General features: G+C 44.7%; 1 protein-coding gene across 3 annotated transcripts in view; it reads right to left on the reverse strand.

The window, feature by feature from the left end:
• henmt1 (HEN methyltransferase 1) overlaps window positions 1-16956 on the reverse strand; it is a 46496-nt gene that overhangs the window by 13512 nt on the left and 16028 nt on the right. For all 3 annotated transcript variants that reach the window (XM_059950765.1, XM_059950748.1, XM_059950756.1), the window contains exons 5-7: window positions 9408-9590; window positions 5854-6025; window positions 4666-5052 (exon numbers count right to left, since the gene is read on the reverse strand). In XM_059950765.1, the coding sequence (XP_059806748.1) occupies window positions 4678-5052; window positions 5854-6025; window positions 9408-9590 (730 nt within the window). In that variant the 3' untranslated portion in view covers window positions 4666-4677. The remainder of the gene's footprint in view (window positions 1-4665; window positions 5053-5853; window positions 6026-9407; window positions 9591-16956) is intronic.

Genomic DNA, 16956 nt, shown 5'->3' on the forward strand with positions numbered 1-16956 from the left:
TCCCACCCTGTCCGTACTGCTTCCCTTTCCCACCCTGTCCGCACAGCTTCCGTTTCCCACACTGTACGTACAGCTTCCCTTTCCCACACTGTCCGCCCAGCTTCCCTTTCCCACCCTGTCCGCACAGCTTCCCTTTCCCACCCTGTCCGCACAGCTTCCCTTTCCCACCCTGTCCGCACAGCTTCCCTTTCCCACCCTGTCCGCACAGCTTCCCTTTCCCACACTGTCCGCATAGCTTCCCTTTCCCACCCTGTCCGCACTGTTTCCCTTTCCCACCCTGTCCGTACAGCTTCCCTTTCCCACCCTGTCCGTACAGCTTCCCTTTCCCACCCTGTCCGCACAGCTTTCCTGTCCCACCCTGTCCGCACTGCTTCCCTTTCCCACCCTGTCCGCACTGCTTCCCTTTCCCACCCTGTCCGCACTGCTTCCCTTTCCCACCCTGTCCGCACTGTTTCCCTTTCCCACCCTGTCCGCACTGTTTCCCTTTCCCACCCTGTCCGTACAGCTTCCCTTTCCCACCCTGTCCGTACAGCTTCCCTTTCCCACCCTGTCCGCACAGCTTTCCTGTCCCATCCTGTCCGCACTGCTTCCCTTTCCCACCCTGTCCGCACTGCTTCCCTTTCCCACCCTGTCCGCACTGCTTCCCTTTCCCACCCTGTCCGCACTGTTTCCCTTTCCCACCCTGTCCGTACAGCTTCCCTTTCCCACCCTGTCCGTACAGCTTCCCTGTCCCACCCTGTCCGTACAGTTACCCTCTCCCACACTGTCTGTTCTGCTTCCCTTTCCCACCCTGTCCGTAGTCTCCTTTTCCCACAGTGTCTGTTCTGCTTCCCTTTCCCACAATGTCCGTACAGCTTCCCTGTCCCACCCTGTCTGCACTGCTTCCCTTTCCCACCCTGTCCATACAGCTTCCCTTTCCCACCCTGTCCGCACTGCTTCCCTTTCCCACACTGTCCGTACAGCTTCCCTTTCCCACCCTGTCCGCACTGCTTCCCTTTCCCACCCTGTCCGCACTGCTTCCCTTTCCCACCCTGTCCGCACTGCTTCCCTTTCCCACCCTGTCCGCACTGCTTCCCTTTCCCACCCTGTCCGCACTGCTTCCCTTTCCCACCCTGTCAGCACTGCTTCCCTTTCCCACACTGTCCGCACAGCTTCCCTGTCCCACCCTGTCCGTACAGCTTCCCTTTCCCACCCTGTCCGCACAGCTTCCCTTTCCCACCCTGTCCGCACTGCTTCCCTTTCCCACCCTGTCCGTACAGCTTCCCTTTCCCACCCTGTCCGCTCTGCTTCCCTTTCCCACCCTGTCCGCGCTGCTTCCCTTTCCCACCCTGTCCATGCTGCTTCCCTTTCCCACCCTGTCCGCGCTGTTTCCCTTTCCCACCCTGTCCGCGCTGTTTCCCTTTCCCACCCTGTCAGCACTGCTTCCCTTTCCCACACTGTCCGCACAGCTTCCCTGTCCCACCCTGTCCGTACAGCTTCCCTTTCCCACCCTGTCCGCACAGCTTCATTTTCCCACCCTGTCTGCACAGCTTCCCTTTCCCACCCTGTCCGTACAGCTTCCCTTTCCCACCCTGTCCGCACAGCTTCCCTTTCCCACCCTGTCCGCACTGCTTCCCTTTCCCACCCTGTCCGCACAGTTTCCCTTTCCCACCCTGTCCGCACAGCTTCCCTTTCCTACTCTGTCTGCACTGCTCCCCATCTGCACTGGCTACACTTTCCCCGACTGCATGGCTCTGGCCTAGTGGAATTTAACCTCAGCACTGGGACAGACTGCTCTATCTTCAGTTGTTCTTTTCCTCAGATGCTTGTGGGCAGCGTGGGTCCCGTGGAGATTGTGGGGTGGGTGTGGAGGTTGGAGTTTACTTCCAACATCCTCCTTTCCAGATCTGTTATCCAGTTCTTTTGGTTCTGTCCTGTCAGGGAGCAGGGTAAGTTAGTAGGGACTTATCTCGGGCTTATGACCACAAAATAGCAAATGACCAGGGAGATCCTCAGCACTGAGTCTGTCCGATAGGAGCACACTGAGGCCAGGCAGATGGGGACCCAACTGACCCTCCTGCCCCACTTCTGACAGAGTCTGGGTTTGACATCAGCACTTTCACAACTGGAGCGTAGCAGGTTACCCTCAAGCCAAGGGACTAGGCTCAGAACAACCGTGCCTTGGGCTATCTGCTGCAGGAGGATCACCTGCCCCTACCACTCCTACTCTTCCTTCACCTCAATCTATCCCACTGTGGTCCCCGCACTTTCTCTACCTGCACTGCATTTTCTCTATAACTGTGACAATATATTGTGCAATCTGTTTTTTTTATTTAACTACCTCACTGTACATGCTGTATGTTCAGTATGATCTGTCTGGATGGCATACAGAACAAAAGCTTTTCACTGTATCTTGGTACATGTGACAATAATAAACCAACAATAAAATGCATGATTTGATACAACTTTATAAAATACTGGTTACCCCATTCTTGGAAATCTATGCACAATTCTGGGCACTCTACTGCAACAAGGATGTTATTGTTCTGCAGAGGGTGCATCTTGTCTGGCGCAGGGAGAATAAGATAAAATGATAAGAATGCAGAATAAATTGTAAAAGCCACCAAAATAGTGTACAGCAGGTAAATGATAAAGTGCAAAATCATAAAGAGAATGTTGCCTGGACTGGAGTACCTCAGAGATAAGGCTAGGTCTGTTTCCCTTGTAGAGGAGATAAAGAGGTTGCCTGTTCTGAAATTGTATCTTCGACTTCCTAACCAGAAGACCACAACCTGTGCGGATTGGTGATAACACATCCTCCTCCTGACGATCCACACTGGCGCACCTCAAGGGTGTGTGTTCGCCCACTGCTCTACTCTCTATATACACATGACTGTGTGGCTACGTATAGCTCAAATACCAACTATAAATTTGCTGATGATACAACCATTGTTGATAGAATCTCAGGTGGTGAGGAGAAGGCATACAGGAGTGAGATATGCCAACTAGTGGAGTGGTACCGCAGCAACAACCGGGAACTCAACATCAGTAAGATGAAAGAGCTGATTGTGGACTTCAGGAAGGTTAAGATGAAGGAACACATACCAATTCTCATAGAGGGATCATAAGTGGAGAGAGTGAGCAGTTTCAAGTTCCTGAGTGTCAAGATCTCTGAGGATCTAACCTGGTCCTGATGTAGTTATAAAGAAGGCAAGACAGCAGCTATACTTCATTAGGAGTCTGAAGGGATTTGGCATGTTAACAAATACACTCAAAAACTTCTATAGTTGTACCGTGGAGAGCATTCTGACAGGCTGCGTCACTGTCTGGTATGGAGGGGCTACCACACAGGACCGAAAGAAGCTGAGGGTTGTAAATCTCATCAGCTCCATCTTGGGTACTAGCCTACAAAGTACCCAGGACATCTTCAGGGAGTGGTGTCTCAGAAAGGCAGTATCCATTATTAAGGACCTCCAGCATCCAGGGCATGTCCTTTTCTCATTGTTACCATCAGGAAGGAGGTACAGAAGCCTGAAGGCAAACACTCAGCGATTCAGGAATAGCTTCTTCCCCTCTGCCATCTGATTTCTAAATGAACATTGAACCCTTGGACACTTAGCTCACTTTTTTTTAAAGTATACACTAGTTCTGTTTTTCTACGTGTTTTTTAAATCTATTCAATATATGTATACTGTAATTGATTTACTTATTTATATATTATTTTTTAATTTCATTTATCATTATTTTTTCCACATTATGTATTGCATTGAACTGCTGCTAACTTAACAAACTTCACATCACATGACAGTGATAATAAACCTGATTCTGATTTGCACAAAATTGTGAGGGATGTGGATAAGATACAGAGTAGGAATCATTTTCTCTTAGTAGATGTAATTTTTAACTAGAGGGCTTAGGTTTAGGGTAAGTAGGAGATTGAGAAGGGATCTGAAGAAGAATTTTATCACCCAGATGGTGGTTGAAACTTGAAACACTTGGCCTGAGAGGGTAGTGAAGGCAGGTACATTAATCTGGACAATCACCAAGGCATAGGTGGTTACATAGCAACTGCCAATGAATGGGTTAGTGCTGACAGGTACTCAGTGGTTAGTATTGACCCAAAAGATTGATGGACCTGTTTTTCCATGTGATTCTATATACAACCAAGGAAAGTTCACAGGAGATGTCAAGAGCAAGCTTTTTAATTTTTTTTTTAAAAACAGAGAATGGTGGGTGCCAGGGACACACTGTCAGTGAAGGAGGTAGAAGCAGATGCAATAGCAGTGCATGAATGGTATCTGGACAGGCAGAGAATGGAGAGATGTGGGTCATATGCAGGAAGATATGTAGTTTAAATTGACAATATGGGCTGAAGGGCCTGTTCTTGTGCTGTACTGTTCTGAGTCCTCGTGGATAATAAATTTCACTGAAGAGGCAACCTCCTTTATAATCTAGTGTCGACCCCGATTAATGCTGAGGTATTTACTATAAATGACCAATCGGTCTTCAGATAAAACAGCCCTTTGCATTAACAGCTTTGTTAGAGCCAGATTGTGAAAACACACCTGCCCTATAGAAACTGGAAACTAAACTGTCAGTGAGAGCTGGTGATACAACCCCTGATCCTTTATTTCCTAGTCTTACCCCAATGACTTCCTGGAACAAGCAAAGGTTGTGGAATCTGACCTGAGGATCTGATCAGTTGTTACTGTTCTCAGCCCCAGCTGGATACAGGACTGAGGTACCAGTGTGACTGAGTTTCACTCGGTCCGATGCCTGCAGTATCCTCTGCAGCTGCTGGAGGGAGCCGCTGAGCTGCCGGATTCTAGGGTTGGTGAAGAAGGCGTGCAAGGGGATGTGAAGCTGGCCACCAATTATGCTGACCTCCTGGCCAAACCCATCCGGTGCACATTCCCCACTGTCAGCTCCCCACATCCTCCATTCAGTCTGCCAGTCTGTTTCGCTGTCAGTCAACCGCCGTCTCACACATTCTGCAGCGAAGATCACCTCATTCAAGACAGCATTGTGCAAGATTTTCCGATCATTCAAACTTGGGTAAACAACTTCATAAACCTGGATCGTGGGAGAAAAGACGCAACAAAGAATCACACTGTTCTGCACAGCACATTTACAGGCACAGTCCCTGGGCACACTCAAGGAATCCAAGCTTTAGGAGAGGCTCTTTTGTTTGTTTAACAGGTTCAGGTTACGATGGTCTGGTGATTTCAGGAAGAACACAGGCGCGTTGTGGGAATGGAGTTTCACCTCAGCACTGACCAAATCCTCCCTGTTCTGAAGCAGTGCCCTCACCAAGAGTGCCAAAACTAACCCTAGACAGAGGTTTCCACTGTCCCCCAAGGCCACAGGTCAGAGCTCAGGACACAGCAACTTCAACCAATATAACAGTGAGAATTAATGACAACATCCACGAGACTGGCAAAGGCCAGGATCAGAGGGGGCATGGGGTGGAGAGATGGGGAATGGGGGCAGATAGATATGGGCGTGAGTGGGAGAGCCATGTCTAGAATGAGTGTTCTAGGAGTGGCTGGTTTGAGATGGAGGCGAGGACGGAGTGACGTAGGAGTGAAAGGTGAGAGCGTGAAAGCTGCAGAATTTAATGGCAGCATTGAAAACAACAGGCAATTGTGAAACAGGATGGAATGGGTTATGAAAGAATGACTAACTGGCCCAGAATGCCTCCAATGACATTATGCATTTACTGGGATTAAGCTATGCAAGTTGCCTGATACAGAATTAAATTAGAATCACATTATAAGGTAAAAATCTATCCCCGTGCACATGACCTCATCATGGCTGGGAAGTTACAGACAGCTTTCTTAATGACATTCATTCCTTTCTGACAAGAACACTCACCAGGTTGTACGGTGACTTAGAGTCCTTCATTTCAGTTTTGGTTCTCCTGAGATGTACCCTCCGGAAGATTGCTATCTGAGTGCAGAATCCCAGACTTTCACTACCCTCAGGACCTTTACCTACACCAGTGAACTCCACAGAGTAGTCATATTTATGGCCAATGTTCAGGCACCTGTAACAGAGAAGTAGATGCATCTTAGCAATTACCCACACAACGCACAGCTTTTAACTTCTTATGCCCAGCTTTTCAAACTTTCATCAAGTATCGAAATAACGAAGGTTGGAGATGTCAGAGTCATACAGCACAGAAACAGGCCCTTCTGCCCAACTGGTCCAAGCTAGTCCTATTTGCCTGTGTTTAGCCTATATCTCCCAAAACCTTTCCTAACCATCTACCTGTCCAAGTGTCTTTTAAATGCTGTTAATGGACCTGCCTCAACCACTTCCCCAGGCAGCTCATTCCACAATATCCACCACTTTCTGGGTGAAAAAAGCCCCTATAGTTCCTACTAAATCCTTTTCCTCTCACCTTAAACCTTAAATTTTTAGTTCTCCTTCCCTAAGAAAAAGGCAGTGAGCATTCACCTTGCCCTCAGGACTTTTCAGTCTCTTACACTTCTCCCTGTAACTCAGGGCCCCTAAGTCCTGACATCTTTGTAAATTTTTTTTAACGCTCTTTCCAGTTTAGTGACATATTTCATATAGCAGAGTGACCAAACTTGTACACAGTAATTCAGGTGCAGCCTTACCAATGTCTTGTACACCTCAAAGTTCAACATACATTATCAAAATATGTACACTACATACAACCCTGAGATTTATCTCCTTACTGGCAGCCACAAAACAAAGAAACCCACTGAAAGTTGATTTGGCCCAGACACGCCTTGCCACAACCACCCGACACCTTTGAGACTTCAGTTCACACTGCAAAAATGCCAGGTCATACAGGCAGTTCAAAAGCTCAACTCGGAAAGGGAAGTTACAGGTTACTGATTGCAATGATTGTTTACCAGAAAGAGTGATTAAAGGAGTAGTTAGTATTTCTGTTTGCTGCCAGTAAGGCGTCACTGTGCTTCACCAGTGTCATCTTAAACCTGTAACACAATATCCCAACTCCTATACTCAGTGCCCCGAATGATGAAGGCTAGCATGCCAAAGTTTTCTTCACCACCCTATCTATTTGTGATGCCACTCTCAAGGAACCCTGTACTTTTACTCCTAGATCCTCTAGTTCTACAACACACACAGGGCCCTATCATTCACTGTAAGGTCTTATCTCCATTTGTCTTCCCAAGATGCAAGAACAAATCTTGTGCTTTTATTTGAGTACAGCTGCAAAAAAGTCCTATGAGAACTACAGGCCAGTAAGCCTAACTTTGATGGTAGGAAAGCTGCTGGAGTGAATTCTGAGGCATAAGATATAACATTAGGAAAGACAGGGGTTGATTAGGATAGTCAGCACGGCTTTGTGCATTCCTCCTGAATTTGATTAAATTTTTGAAGAAGTAACCAAGAAGGTTGATGAGGGCAGTGCAGTGGAAGTTGTTTATATGGGCTTCAGTAAGGCCTCTGATAAGGTTCCACATGATAGGCTGCTGTGAAAGGTTAGATCATACAGGATCCAGGGAGAGCTGGCTGACTGGAGAGTGATGGTGGAATTGAGAGTCATAGAGCAATTACAGGTTCATGGCCAGTGTGTTCCTCTGTGCTCAGAGCTATGCCCATTGCTATTTGTCATCTATGTCAATGGTTTGATTGGGAATGTACAAGGCATGATAGGTAGTACGAAACCTTTTCCTGTGGCAGAGATTTCCAACACTCAAAGGCATAAGTTTGGGGGTTCAGAGGAGATCAGAGGTTTTCTCCCCCTACCCAGATGGATGGAATCAGGAAGAAACTACCTAGATACATGGTGGAGGAAGTGACACAACAATGGAGAAAGTAGTAAGGCAATTGACAAGGTCAATGATAAGCTGATCCAAAAGATTAGGATGCATCTGATTTATGGTGACTTCAGCAGTTTTGAATTCAATTAGTTTCCACATATTTGACAGTAGGAGAGATGAAAAATGCTGGACATCTAGAGCAACACATAAAATGTTGGTGCAGGCAGCATTTATGGAGGGAAGTGAACATTTGATGTTTCAGCTCAAGACTCATACCCTGTGTAGAGGTCTGCAACCAATGGTGTTATGCAGGGATTAGTGCTAGTGATTTAGCTATGATTTGGGTCAAGAGATGAGTCAGTAAATTTGTACAACACAAACATTGGTGGAGCTGTGAAGTGTGTAGAGGGCTATTAAAGGATACAGCAGAATATAAGTCAGTTAGAGATATGGGTGGAGAAATAGCAGATGGAGTTTCATCTGAGCAAGAGTGAGGTATTGCACTTTGAGAGGTCAAATGTAAGGGGAAAATTAATGGCAGTGCCTGTAACAGAGCATTGATGTTAGGAGGGATCTTGTGGTCCAAGACCATAGCTCCCTAGTAAGTAATTAGGGTAGTAAGGAAGGTTTGCCTTCATTGGACGGGGTATTGAGTACAAGAGTAAGAAAGTTGCACCTATTGTACATAAACTCTAGTTAGGCCACACTTGGTGAGTACCATGTGCAGTTCAGGTCAACCCATTACAAAAACAATGCAGAGGATTTGGAAAGGGTGCAGGAGAGTTTTGCCAGGATGCTGCCTGGGTTAGAAGATAAGAGCTGCGAGGAGAGGTTGGACAAGCTTGAGCAGTTTTTCTCTAGAGTTTTGGAGGTCGAGGGGAGACCTGATAGAGATTTATAAAATTCTGAGAGGCACAGTTAAAGTAGACAGAATTTGTCAGATAGCAAAGAATGAACACTTAAGATGAAAAGAGGAAATTTAATGGAAAATATTTATTATAAATTACTATGATTGCACATGGCACATTTCGATGGAGATGCAATATAAAGATTTTTACTCACGTATGTGAAGGATGTAAGAAATAAAGTCAATTGAAATTCAATTTGAATATCAGGGAATAGAGGGATATGGGCCACGTGCAGACAGAAAAGATTGAGTTTAATTGTCATCATGTTTAGTGTAAACATTGTGGGCCAGAGGGCCTGTCCTCTGCTATACTGTTTTATGTCTCTAGACAAGCACTTGAATCACCAAGGCACAGAAGGCTGAAAAACAGTTACTAGAGATATGTATTGAATGGTTAATACATATATCATGGACTGAAGGCCCTGTTCCTGTGCCCCAGAGATCACAGTTTCAAGATAAAATGATCAATTAAAGCTAAAGTGTAAAAAAATTCCTTCTCACAGAAAGTGGTGAATCTCTAGAATTCCTTAGCTTTGGGGATAGTAGAAGCTGGATCATTGGGGGTAGCTAAAGATGATGATTTGGGGTTGTGTAAAATTGGGGATTGAAGACTCTGGAGAACTGGCAGAGACAGAGAGATGAGATCTGGGGTAGATCAGCCATGATCATAGTGAATGGTGAGGAAGGCTTGCCTACTCCTGCACCTGTTTCCTTGTGTAAGTTTTTAAATAGTTCCAAGCAGAACAGTCCTGTGTACTTACCAAGCCTGAAATTCCGATCTACTCCATTCAAACTTGTGGTCATGGTGTCTGAATTGGCCCATCCCTGGGATCAAGGGGTTGAAGTCAGCATTGGGAGTTGTTACTACCACCACTGCTGGGTTCATATAACCAAACAATACTTCTGGAAGCTTTGCCAGATCAGCTGTGTCCAAGTGCTCAATTCTGAATAAGGAATAAGAAATAGATAAAATAAGACCAAAAAAAGATAACATTTCAAGTTTGAGTTTATTGCGACAGACTCTTATACACAGGATATAAATGCCATAATTAGCTTTTTGAAGCATTAGCACAGTACATTACAAACACAACAAATAAGATGTAACATAAATTTACATTAAAAGAAGCAAATATAATAACACCAGTGGGGGGGGAGGGAGGAGGGAGGAGGGAGGAGGGAGGAGGGAGGAGGGAGGAGGGAGGAGGGAGGAGGGAGGAGGGAGGAGGGAGGAGGGAGGAGGGAGGAGGGAGGAGGGAGGAGGGAGGAGGGAGGAGGGAGAGGGAGAGGGAGAGGGAGAGGGAGAGGGAGAGGGAGAGGGAGAGGGAGAGGGAGAGGGAGAGGGAGAGGGAGAGGGAGAGGGAGAGGGAGAGGGAGAGGGAGAGAGAGAGAGAGAGAGAGGGAGAGAGAGAGGGAGAGAGAGAGGGAGAGAGAGAGAGAGAGAGAGAGAGAGAGAGAGAAAAATATATATAATCCAAGGTAGTACTGGGGTATTTCAGGTCAATTTAAGAACCTGATGCAGTGCACTGTTCCACAGAACTACCCAAAAGAATATAACTCAGTATAACTTTCTGATGGTCTATAAGGAAGACACCTTTTAAAGCAATGATTAAATTTAAGACAAGATGTAACTTCACAGATAGGTGAAAATGGAAAATACTGGAAATGTTCAGTAGCCAGCAAGGAATTCAACTGAACTCTTTCACAGTTCTGATAAAAGTTCTCAAACTTGGAAGTGTTCAATATTAATTGCTTGAAATTTTGAATTAAATCACTCCTTCCAAGGAAACACACAGTTTCCATAATCTCTCCCTGCAAGTTTACCCTTGGAATCTATACATTGTTTGGTAAAAGATAACACTCAACAGATCAGGGACCGCTTGCAGAGGAAGAGACAGTTAATAATTCAGGTTGAAGGTCCTTTGCCAAAACTAGAGGCAAAACAAGATAACAAGAATATAGAACATAGAAATCTACAGCACATTACAGGCCCTTCAGCCCACAATGTTGTACCGACCATGTAGACTACTCTAGAAACTGCCTAGAATTTCCCTACCGCATTGTTCTCTTTTTTTCTAAGTTCCAGGTACCTATCTAAGAGTCTCTTAAAAAACCCTATTGAACTCTGTCTTCATTGACAGTGCAATCCACACACCCAACACTCTGTGTGGAAAAACTTATGTCTGACATCCTTCTTGTACTTACTTCCAAGCACCTTAAAACTATGCCACCTCATGCTAGCCACTTCAGCTCTGGGAAAGAGCCTCTGGTTATCCACAACATCAATGCTTCTCATCATCTTATACACCTCTATCAGGTCACCTCTCATCCTCCGTCACTCCAAGGAGAAAAGGCCAAGTTCACTCAACTTATTCTCATAAGGCATGCTCTCCAATCCAGGCAACATCCTTGTAAATCTCCTCTGCACTCTCCCTATAGTATCCAAACATGTTGTTTCAACATATGTTAGTCTCGATAGACCATGGATTTGCACTTTGGAAAGTTTCCAGGGCACAAGCCTGGGCAAAGTTTTTTTTATATGGAAGACCGGCAGTTGCCCAAGCTGCATGTCTTCCCTCTCCACGTCACCGATGTTGTCCAAGGGAAGGGCATTAGGTTTTAACATACAGTATATATGTTAAATTGTAGGTGGGGAATATCTGATAGGGAGAGATCAAGTTTGGAATGGGGTAAGTTGTAGGGGTCATCCAGTCAATGGATTAATGTGGACAGTTAGGGAGGGAAATGTCTTCACAATCATCTCGATAATGTGTCTTAATGACTACCACCCTGTGGCTCTACTAGCTGCCATCATGAAGTCATGGTACACATCAGCTCCAGCTTTCCAGACAATCTCATCCCACTGCAATTTGCATACTGCCAAAACAGGTCTATGGCAGATGCCATCTCCCTGTCCCTACACTCATCTCTGGAGCATCCGGACAGACTTACATCAGATTATTTTTATGGAACACAATTCTGCTTTCTATACTATTATTCCAAGCATGGGAGTTAATGCTTCCCTCTGCAATTTAACCCTTGATTTCCTAACAATCAGTAAAGATAGGCTGCAACACCTACGCCACAATTATTCTAAATACTGATGCTCTACGAGGATGTGTCCAGAGCCTCTATTGCTCCCTGTACACTTCTGACTGTGTGGTCAGATTCTGCTCCAATTCTATCTCCAAGCTTGCTAGTAATACCACTGTAGTGGTAAAGAGCATAGCAACATACTGTCAGGACAACAATCTTTCCCCTCAGTCAACAAAAGAGCTGGCCATTCATTACAGAAAAGGGACAGTGTACATGCTCCTGTCTATACCAACAGTACTGAGGTTGAGAGCATCAAATTCCAACACCAATAGCCTGTCCTCATCCAACCACAAGAAAGCTCACCAACCTCTAATTCCTCAGGAGGCTAAAGAAATTCAGCATGTCCCATCAACTCTTACCAATTTTTATCAACGCACCATAGAAAGTATTCTATCTGGATTAATAAACAAGAGATTCTACAGTAAATAATTCCTGCCACAGATGTTACCTGACTTGCTGAGGTTTTTGTGACGATCTGAACGCCTAACAGATTGGCATGGCAACTATTCTGCATATGACCACAAGAAACTACAAAGAATTCTGAACACAGCTCATCACATCACAGGATCCAGCCTCCCCTCTGTGGACTCTGTCTATACTTTTCACTGGCAACATAATCAAGGACATCCACTACTCCAGACAGCCTCTCTTCTATCCTCTTCCATCGGGCAGATAACACAAAAAAAATCACATACCACCAACTTCTATCCCACAGTTATCAAGACTCTTGAACTGACCATTTGTATTATACGATTCAATGGACTCTTGGCCTCACAACCTACCTCATTATGATCTTGCACTTGCCTGCATTGCACTCTTTTACACTTTATTCTGCATTGTTATTGCTTTACCTTATTCTAGCTCAATGCACTGTGTAATAATCTGATCTGTATGAACAGTATGCAAGACAAGTTTTTCACTGTATCTTGCTACATGTGACAATAAGAATCCAATCCGATACCAATTTCACACTCTATCACATTGCTGCTTCTATATCCTCACTCTCTATCTCAGAGGTTCCCAAGCTTTTTTATGCCATGGACCCCTAACATTAACCAAGGGGTCAGTGGGTCCCAGGTTGATAACCCCTGCTCTAACTGATCTCACTTCATTCATTAATTTTTCCCCTCTGTATTGGCCCACCTTTAACCCAAATGGATGACCTCTACAACTTATCCCTCTAACAATGCTAGCCTCACCCTATCCGAGACATCTCCAGTGTCTGCCATTCCTCCCAAACCATCTCTGCAACATTAAATCAATCTGTTTTCTCTTTTCCCCAGTTCTGGAAGGCCTTGATTCTGAAATATTAACTCTCTACAGATATTGCCCAACCTGCTGAGTGTTCCCAACAGTTGGTTTTTATTCAGATTCCCAAGAACTACAATGAACATTTCCTGATTATCACACCAGTGTCAAATCCTAGAGAATGGAGTGGACTGATCTTCATCCAACCATTCGGACAATGGTTTCATCTTTTAGTATTTCTTGCACAGCTACCAGCTCCATTAATCATTCACTTCCTTGGTTTACATCTCCACAGCATAGGTCTAAGCAGAGTGTGCACAACCCCAATTTAACCCAGTTATTGGATTTTAATTGAAACATTTCAGGAAAGTAGTAAGAACATTGAGTGGTCAATGTCACACCAAGTAGAACTGCTACCTCACTGCTCTAATGTCCCAGATTCAATCCTGATCTCTGGTGCAGTCTGAATGGAATTTGCACATTCTCCCTGCAAACATGAGTTTTCTCTGGGCGCCTTGGTTTCCTCTCACATCTCAAAAACAGACAAATAGGTTGATTTAATAGTTGCTGTAAACTGCCCCTTGTAATGACTAAGTTTAGAGTCACACAACAGTCAGAAAGTTATGTTGCAGCTGTATAAAACTCTGGTTATGTCACAACTGGAGTACTGCAGTCATTTCTGATCCCTCTGTTATATGGAGGCTTTAAAATGGGTGCAGGAGAGGTAACTAGGACACTGCCTAGTATAGTGGGCATTAGCTATAAGGAAAGATCGCATGAACTTGGGTTGTTAACTCCAAGTATCAGAGGCTGAGGGGACACCTGATAGAAATTTATAACATTTTAAGAGGCATAGAGAGCCAGGAAAAATCTTTATCTCAGAGTTGAAATGTCAAGTACTAGAAAGTACTGCATTTAAAGTGAAGGGGAGGGAATATTTAAAGTTGTTTTTTTTAAAAACACAGGCAGTGATAAGTGTCTGAAACAAGCTGCCACTGGTAGAGTCAAATACAGCAGAGGTGTTTAGGAGGCTCTTGGATACACACGTGAAAAGTGCAGAGAATGGAAGGATATGGACACTGTATAAACAAAAGATGAAGATAAAGATGACCTTATTTGCCACATGTACATCAAAACATACAGTGAAATACTTTATTTGCATCAACAACCAACACAGTGTGAGGATGTGCTGGGGCAGCTGGCAAGTACTGCCATGCTCCCATTGCCAACATAGCATGCCCACAACTTACTAACCCTAACACATATGTCTTTGAAATGTGGAAGGAAACCGGAACACCTGGAGGAATCCCACACGGTCATGGGGAGAATTTACAAATTCCTTACACACAGCGACAAAATTGAACCTGGGACGTAGGCGCTACTTAATTAGTCTGGCACAATATCGTGGTCTTCAGGCCTGTTCATGTGTTATACTGTTCTATGTAATCACAGGTGATAACTGCATAGATAACTGCATGATATGAGAGGGGAGTAACGAGTTAAAAGTATTATATATGAATGCATGAAGTATAAGGAATAAAGTAGATGAGCTTGAGGCTCAGTTGGAAATTGGCAAGTACGATGTTGTGGGAATAATTGAGACATGGCTTCAAGCGGATAGGGCCTGGGAAATGAATATTTAAGGATATACATCTTATCGAAAGGACAGACTGACTGGCAGAGGGGGTGGGGTGGCTCTGTTGGTGAGGAATGATATTCAGTCCCTTGCAAGGGGGGACATAGGATCAGGGGATGTAGAGTCAGTATGGATAGAACTGAGAAACTCTAAGGGTAGAAAGACCCTAATGGGAGTTATCTACAGGCCCCCAAACAGCAGTCTGGATGTAGGGTGTAAGTTGAATGAAGAGTTAAAATTGGCATGTCGCAAAGGTAATGATACAGTTGTCATGGGGGATTTCAACATGCAGGTAGACTGGGAGAATCAGAATGGTACTGGACCCCAAGAAAGGAAGTTTGTGGAGTGCCTCTGAGATGGATTCTTAGAACAGCTTGTACTGGAGCCTACCAGGGAGAAGGCAATTCTAGATTTAGTGTTGTGCAATGAACCAGATTTGATCAGGGACCTCAAGGTAAAGGAACCATTAGGGGGTAGTGACCATAATATGATATGTTTTAACCTACAATTTGAGAAGGAGAAGAGAAAATCGGATGAGTCAATATTACAGTTGAACAAAGGGAACTATGGAGCTATGAGGGAGGAGCTGGCCAAAGTTCAATGGAACAATACCCTAGCAGGGAAGACAGTGAAACAACAATGGCAGGTATTTTTGGGAATAATGCAGAAGGTGCAGGATCGGTTCATTCCAAAGAGGAAGAAAGATCCTAAGGGGAGTAAGGGGCGGCCGTGGCTGACGAGGGAAGTAAAGGGCAGTATAAAAATAAAAGAGAAGAAGTATAACATAGCAAAGATGAGTGGGAAACTAGAGGACTGGGAAGCTTTTAAAGAGCAACAGAAGATAACAAAAAAGGCAATACGCCAAGAAATAATGAAGTACGAAGGTAAACTAGCCAAGAATATAAAGGATAGCAAAAGCTTCTTTAGGTATGTGAAAAGCAAAAAAATAGTTAAGACCAAAATTGGGCCATTGAAGACAGAAACAGGTAAATTTATCATGGGGAACAAGGAAATGGCAGACGAGTTGAACAGGTACTTTGGATCTGTCTTCACTAGGGAAGACACAACCAATCTCCCAGATGTAATAGTGGCCAAAGGAACTAGGGTAAAGGATGAACTGAAGGAAATTTATATTAGGCAAGAAACGGTGTTGGATAGACTGTTGAGATTGAAGGCTAGTAAGTCTCCGGGATCTGATGGTCTGCATCCCAGGGTACTTAAAGAGGTGGCTCTTGAAATCGTGGATGCATTGGTAATCATTTTCCAATGTTCTATAGATTCAGGATTCTAATAGTTCTATAGATTCCTGCTGATTGGAGGGTGGCTAATGTTGTCCCACTTTTCAAGAAAGGAGGGAGAGAGAAAACAGGGAATTATAGACCGGTCAGCCTGATGTCAGTGGTGGGAAAGATGCTGGAGTCAATTAGAAAAGAGGAAATTACGACACATTTGGATAGCAGTAGAAGGATCAATCCGAGTCAGCATGGATTTATGAAGGGAAAATCATGCTCGACTAATCTTCTGAGTTTTTTGAGGATGTAACTATGAAAATGGACAAGGGAGAGCCAGTGGATGTAGTGTACCTGGACTTCCAGAAAGCTTTTGATAAAGTCCCACATAGATTAGTAGGCAAAATTAGGGCACATGGTATTGGGGGCAAAGTACTGACATGGATTGAAAATTGGCTGGCTGACAGGAAACAAAGAGTAACGATTAACGGGTCCCTTTCAGAATGGCAGGCTGTGACCAGTGGGGTACCGCAAGGTTCGGTGCTGGGACCGCAGCTGTTTACAATATACATTCATGATTTAGATGAAGGGATTAAAAGTAACATTAGCAAATTTGCCAATGACACAAAGCCGGGTGGCAGTGTGAAATGTCAGGAAGATGTTATGAGAATGCAGGGTGACTTGGACAGGTTGGGTGAGTGGGCAAATGTATGGCAGATGCAGTTTAATGTGGATAAATGTGAGGTTATCCACTTTGGTGGCAAGAACAGGAAGGCAGATTACTATCTAAATGGAGTCAAGTTAGGAAAAGAGGAAGTACAACGAGATCTAGGTGTTCTTATACATCAGTCAATGAAAGCAAGCATGCAGGTGCAAGCATGCAGGTACAGCAGACAGTGAAGAAAGCTAATGGCATGCTGGCCTTTCTAACAAGAGGAATTGAGTATAGGAGTAAAGAGGTCCTTCTGCAGCTGTACAGGGCCCTCGTGAGACTCCACCTGGAGTATTGTGTGCAGTTTTGGTCTCCAAATTTGAGGAAGGACATTCTTGCTATTGAGGGAGTGCAGCGTAGGTTAATTCCCGGAATGGTATAGGATTGTCATA

Source organism: Hypanus sabinus, chromosome 2 (genome assembly GCF_030144855.1).
Source record: "Hypanus sabinus isolate sHypSab1 chromosome 2, sHypSab1.hap1, whole genome shotgun sequence".
NCBI classification, from domain to species: domain Eukaryota; kingdom Metazoa; phylum Chordata; class Chondrichthyes; order Myliobatiformes; family Dasyatidae; genus Hypanus; species Hypanus sabinus.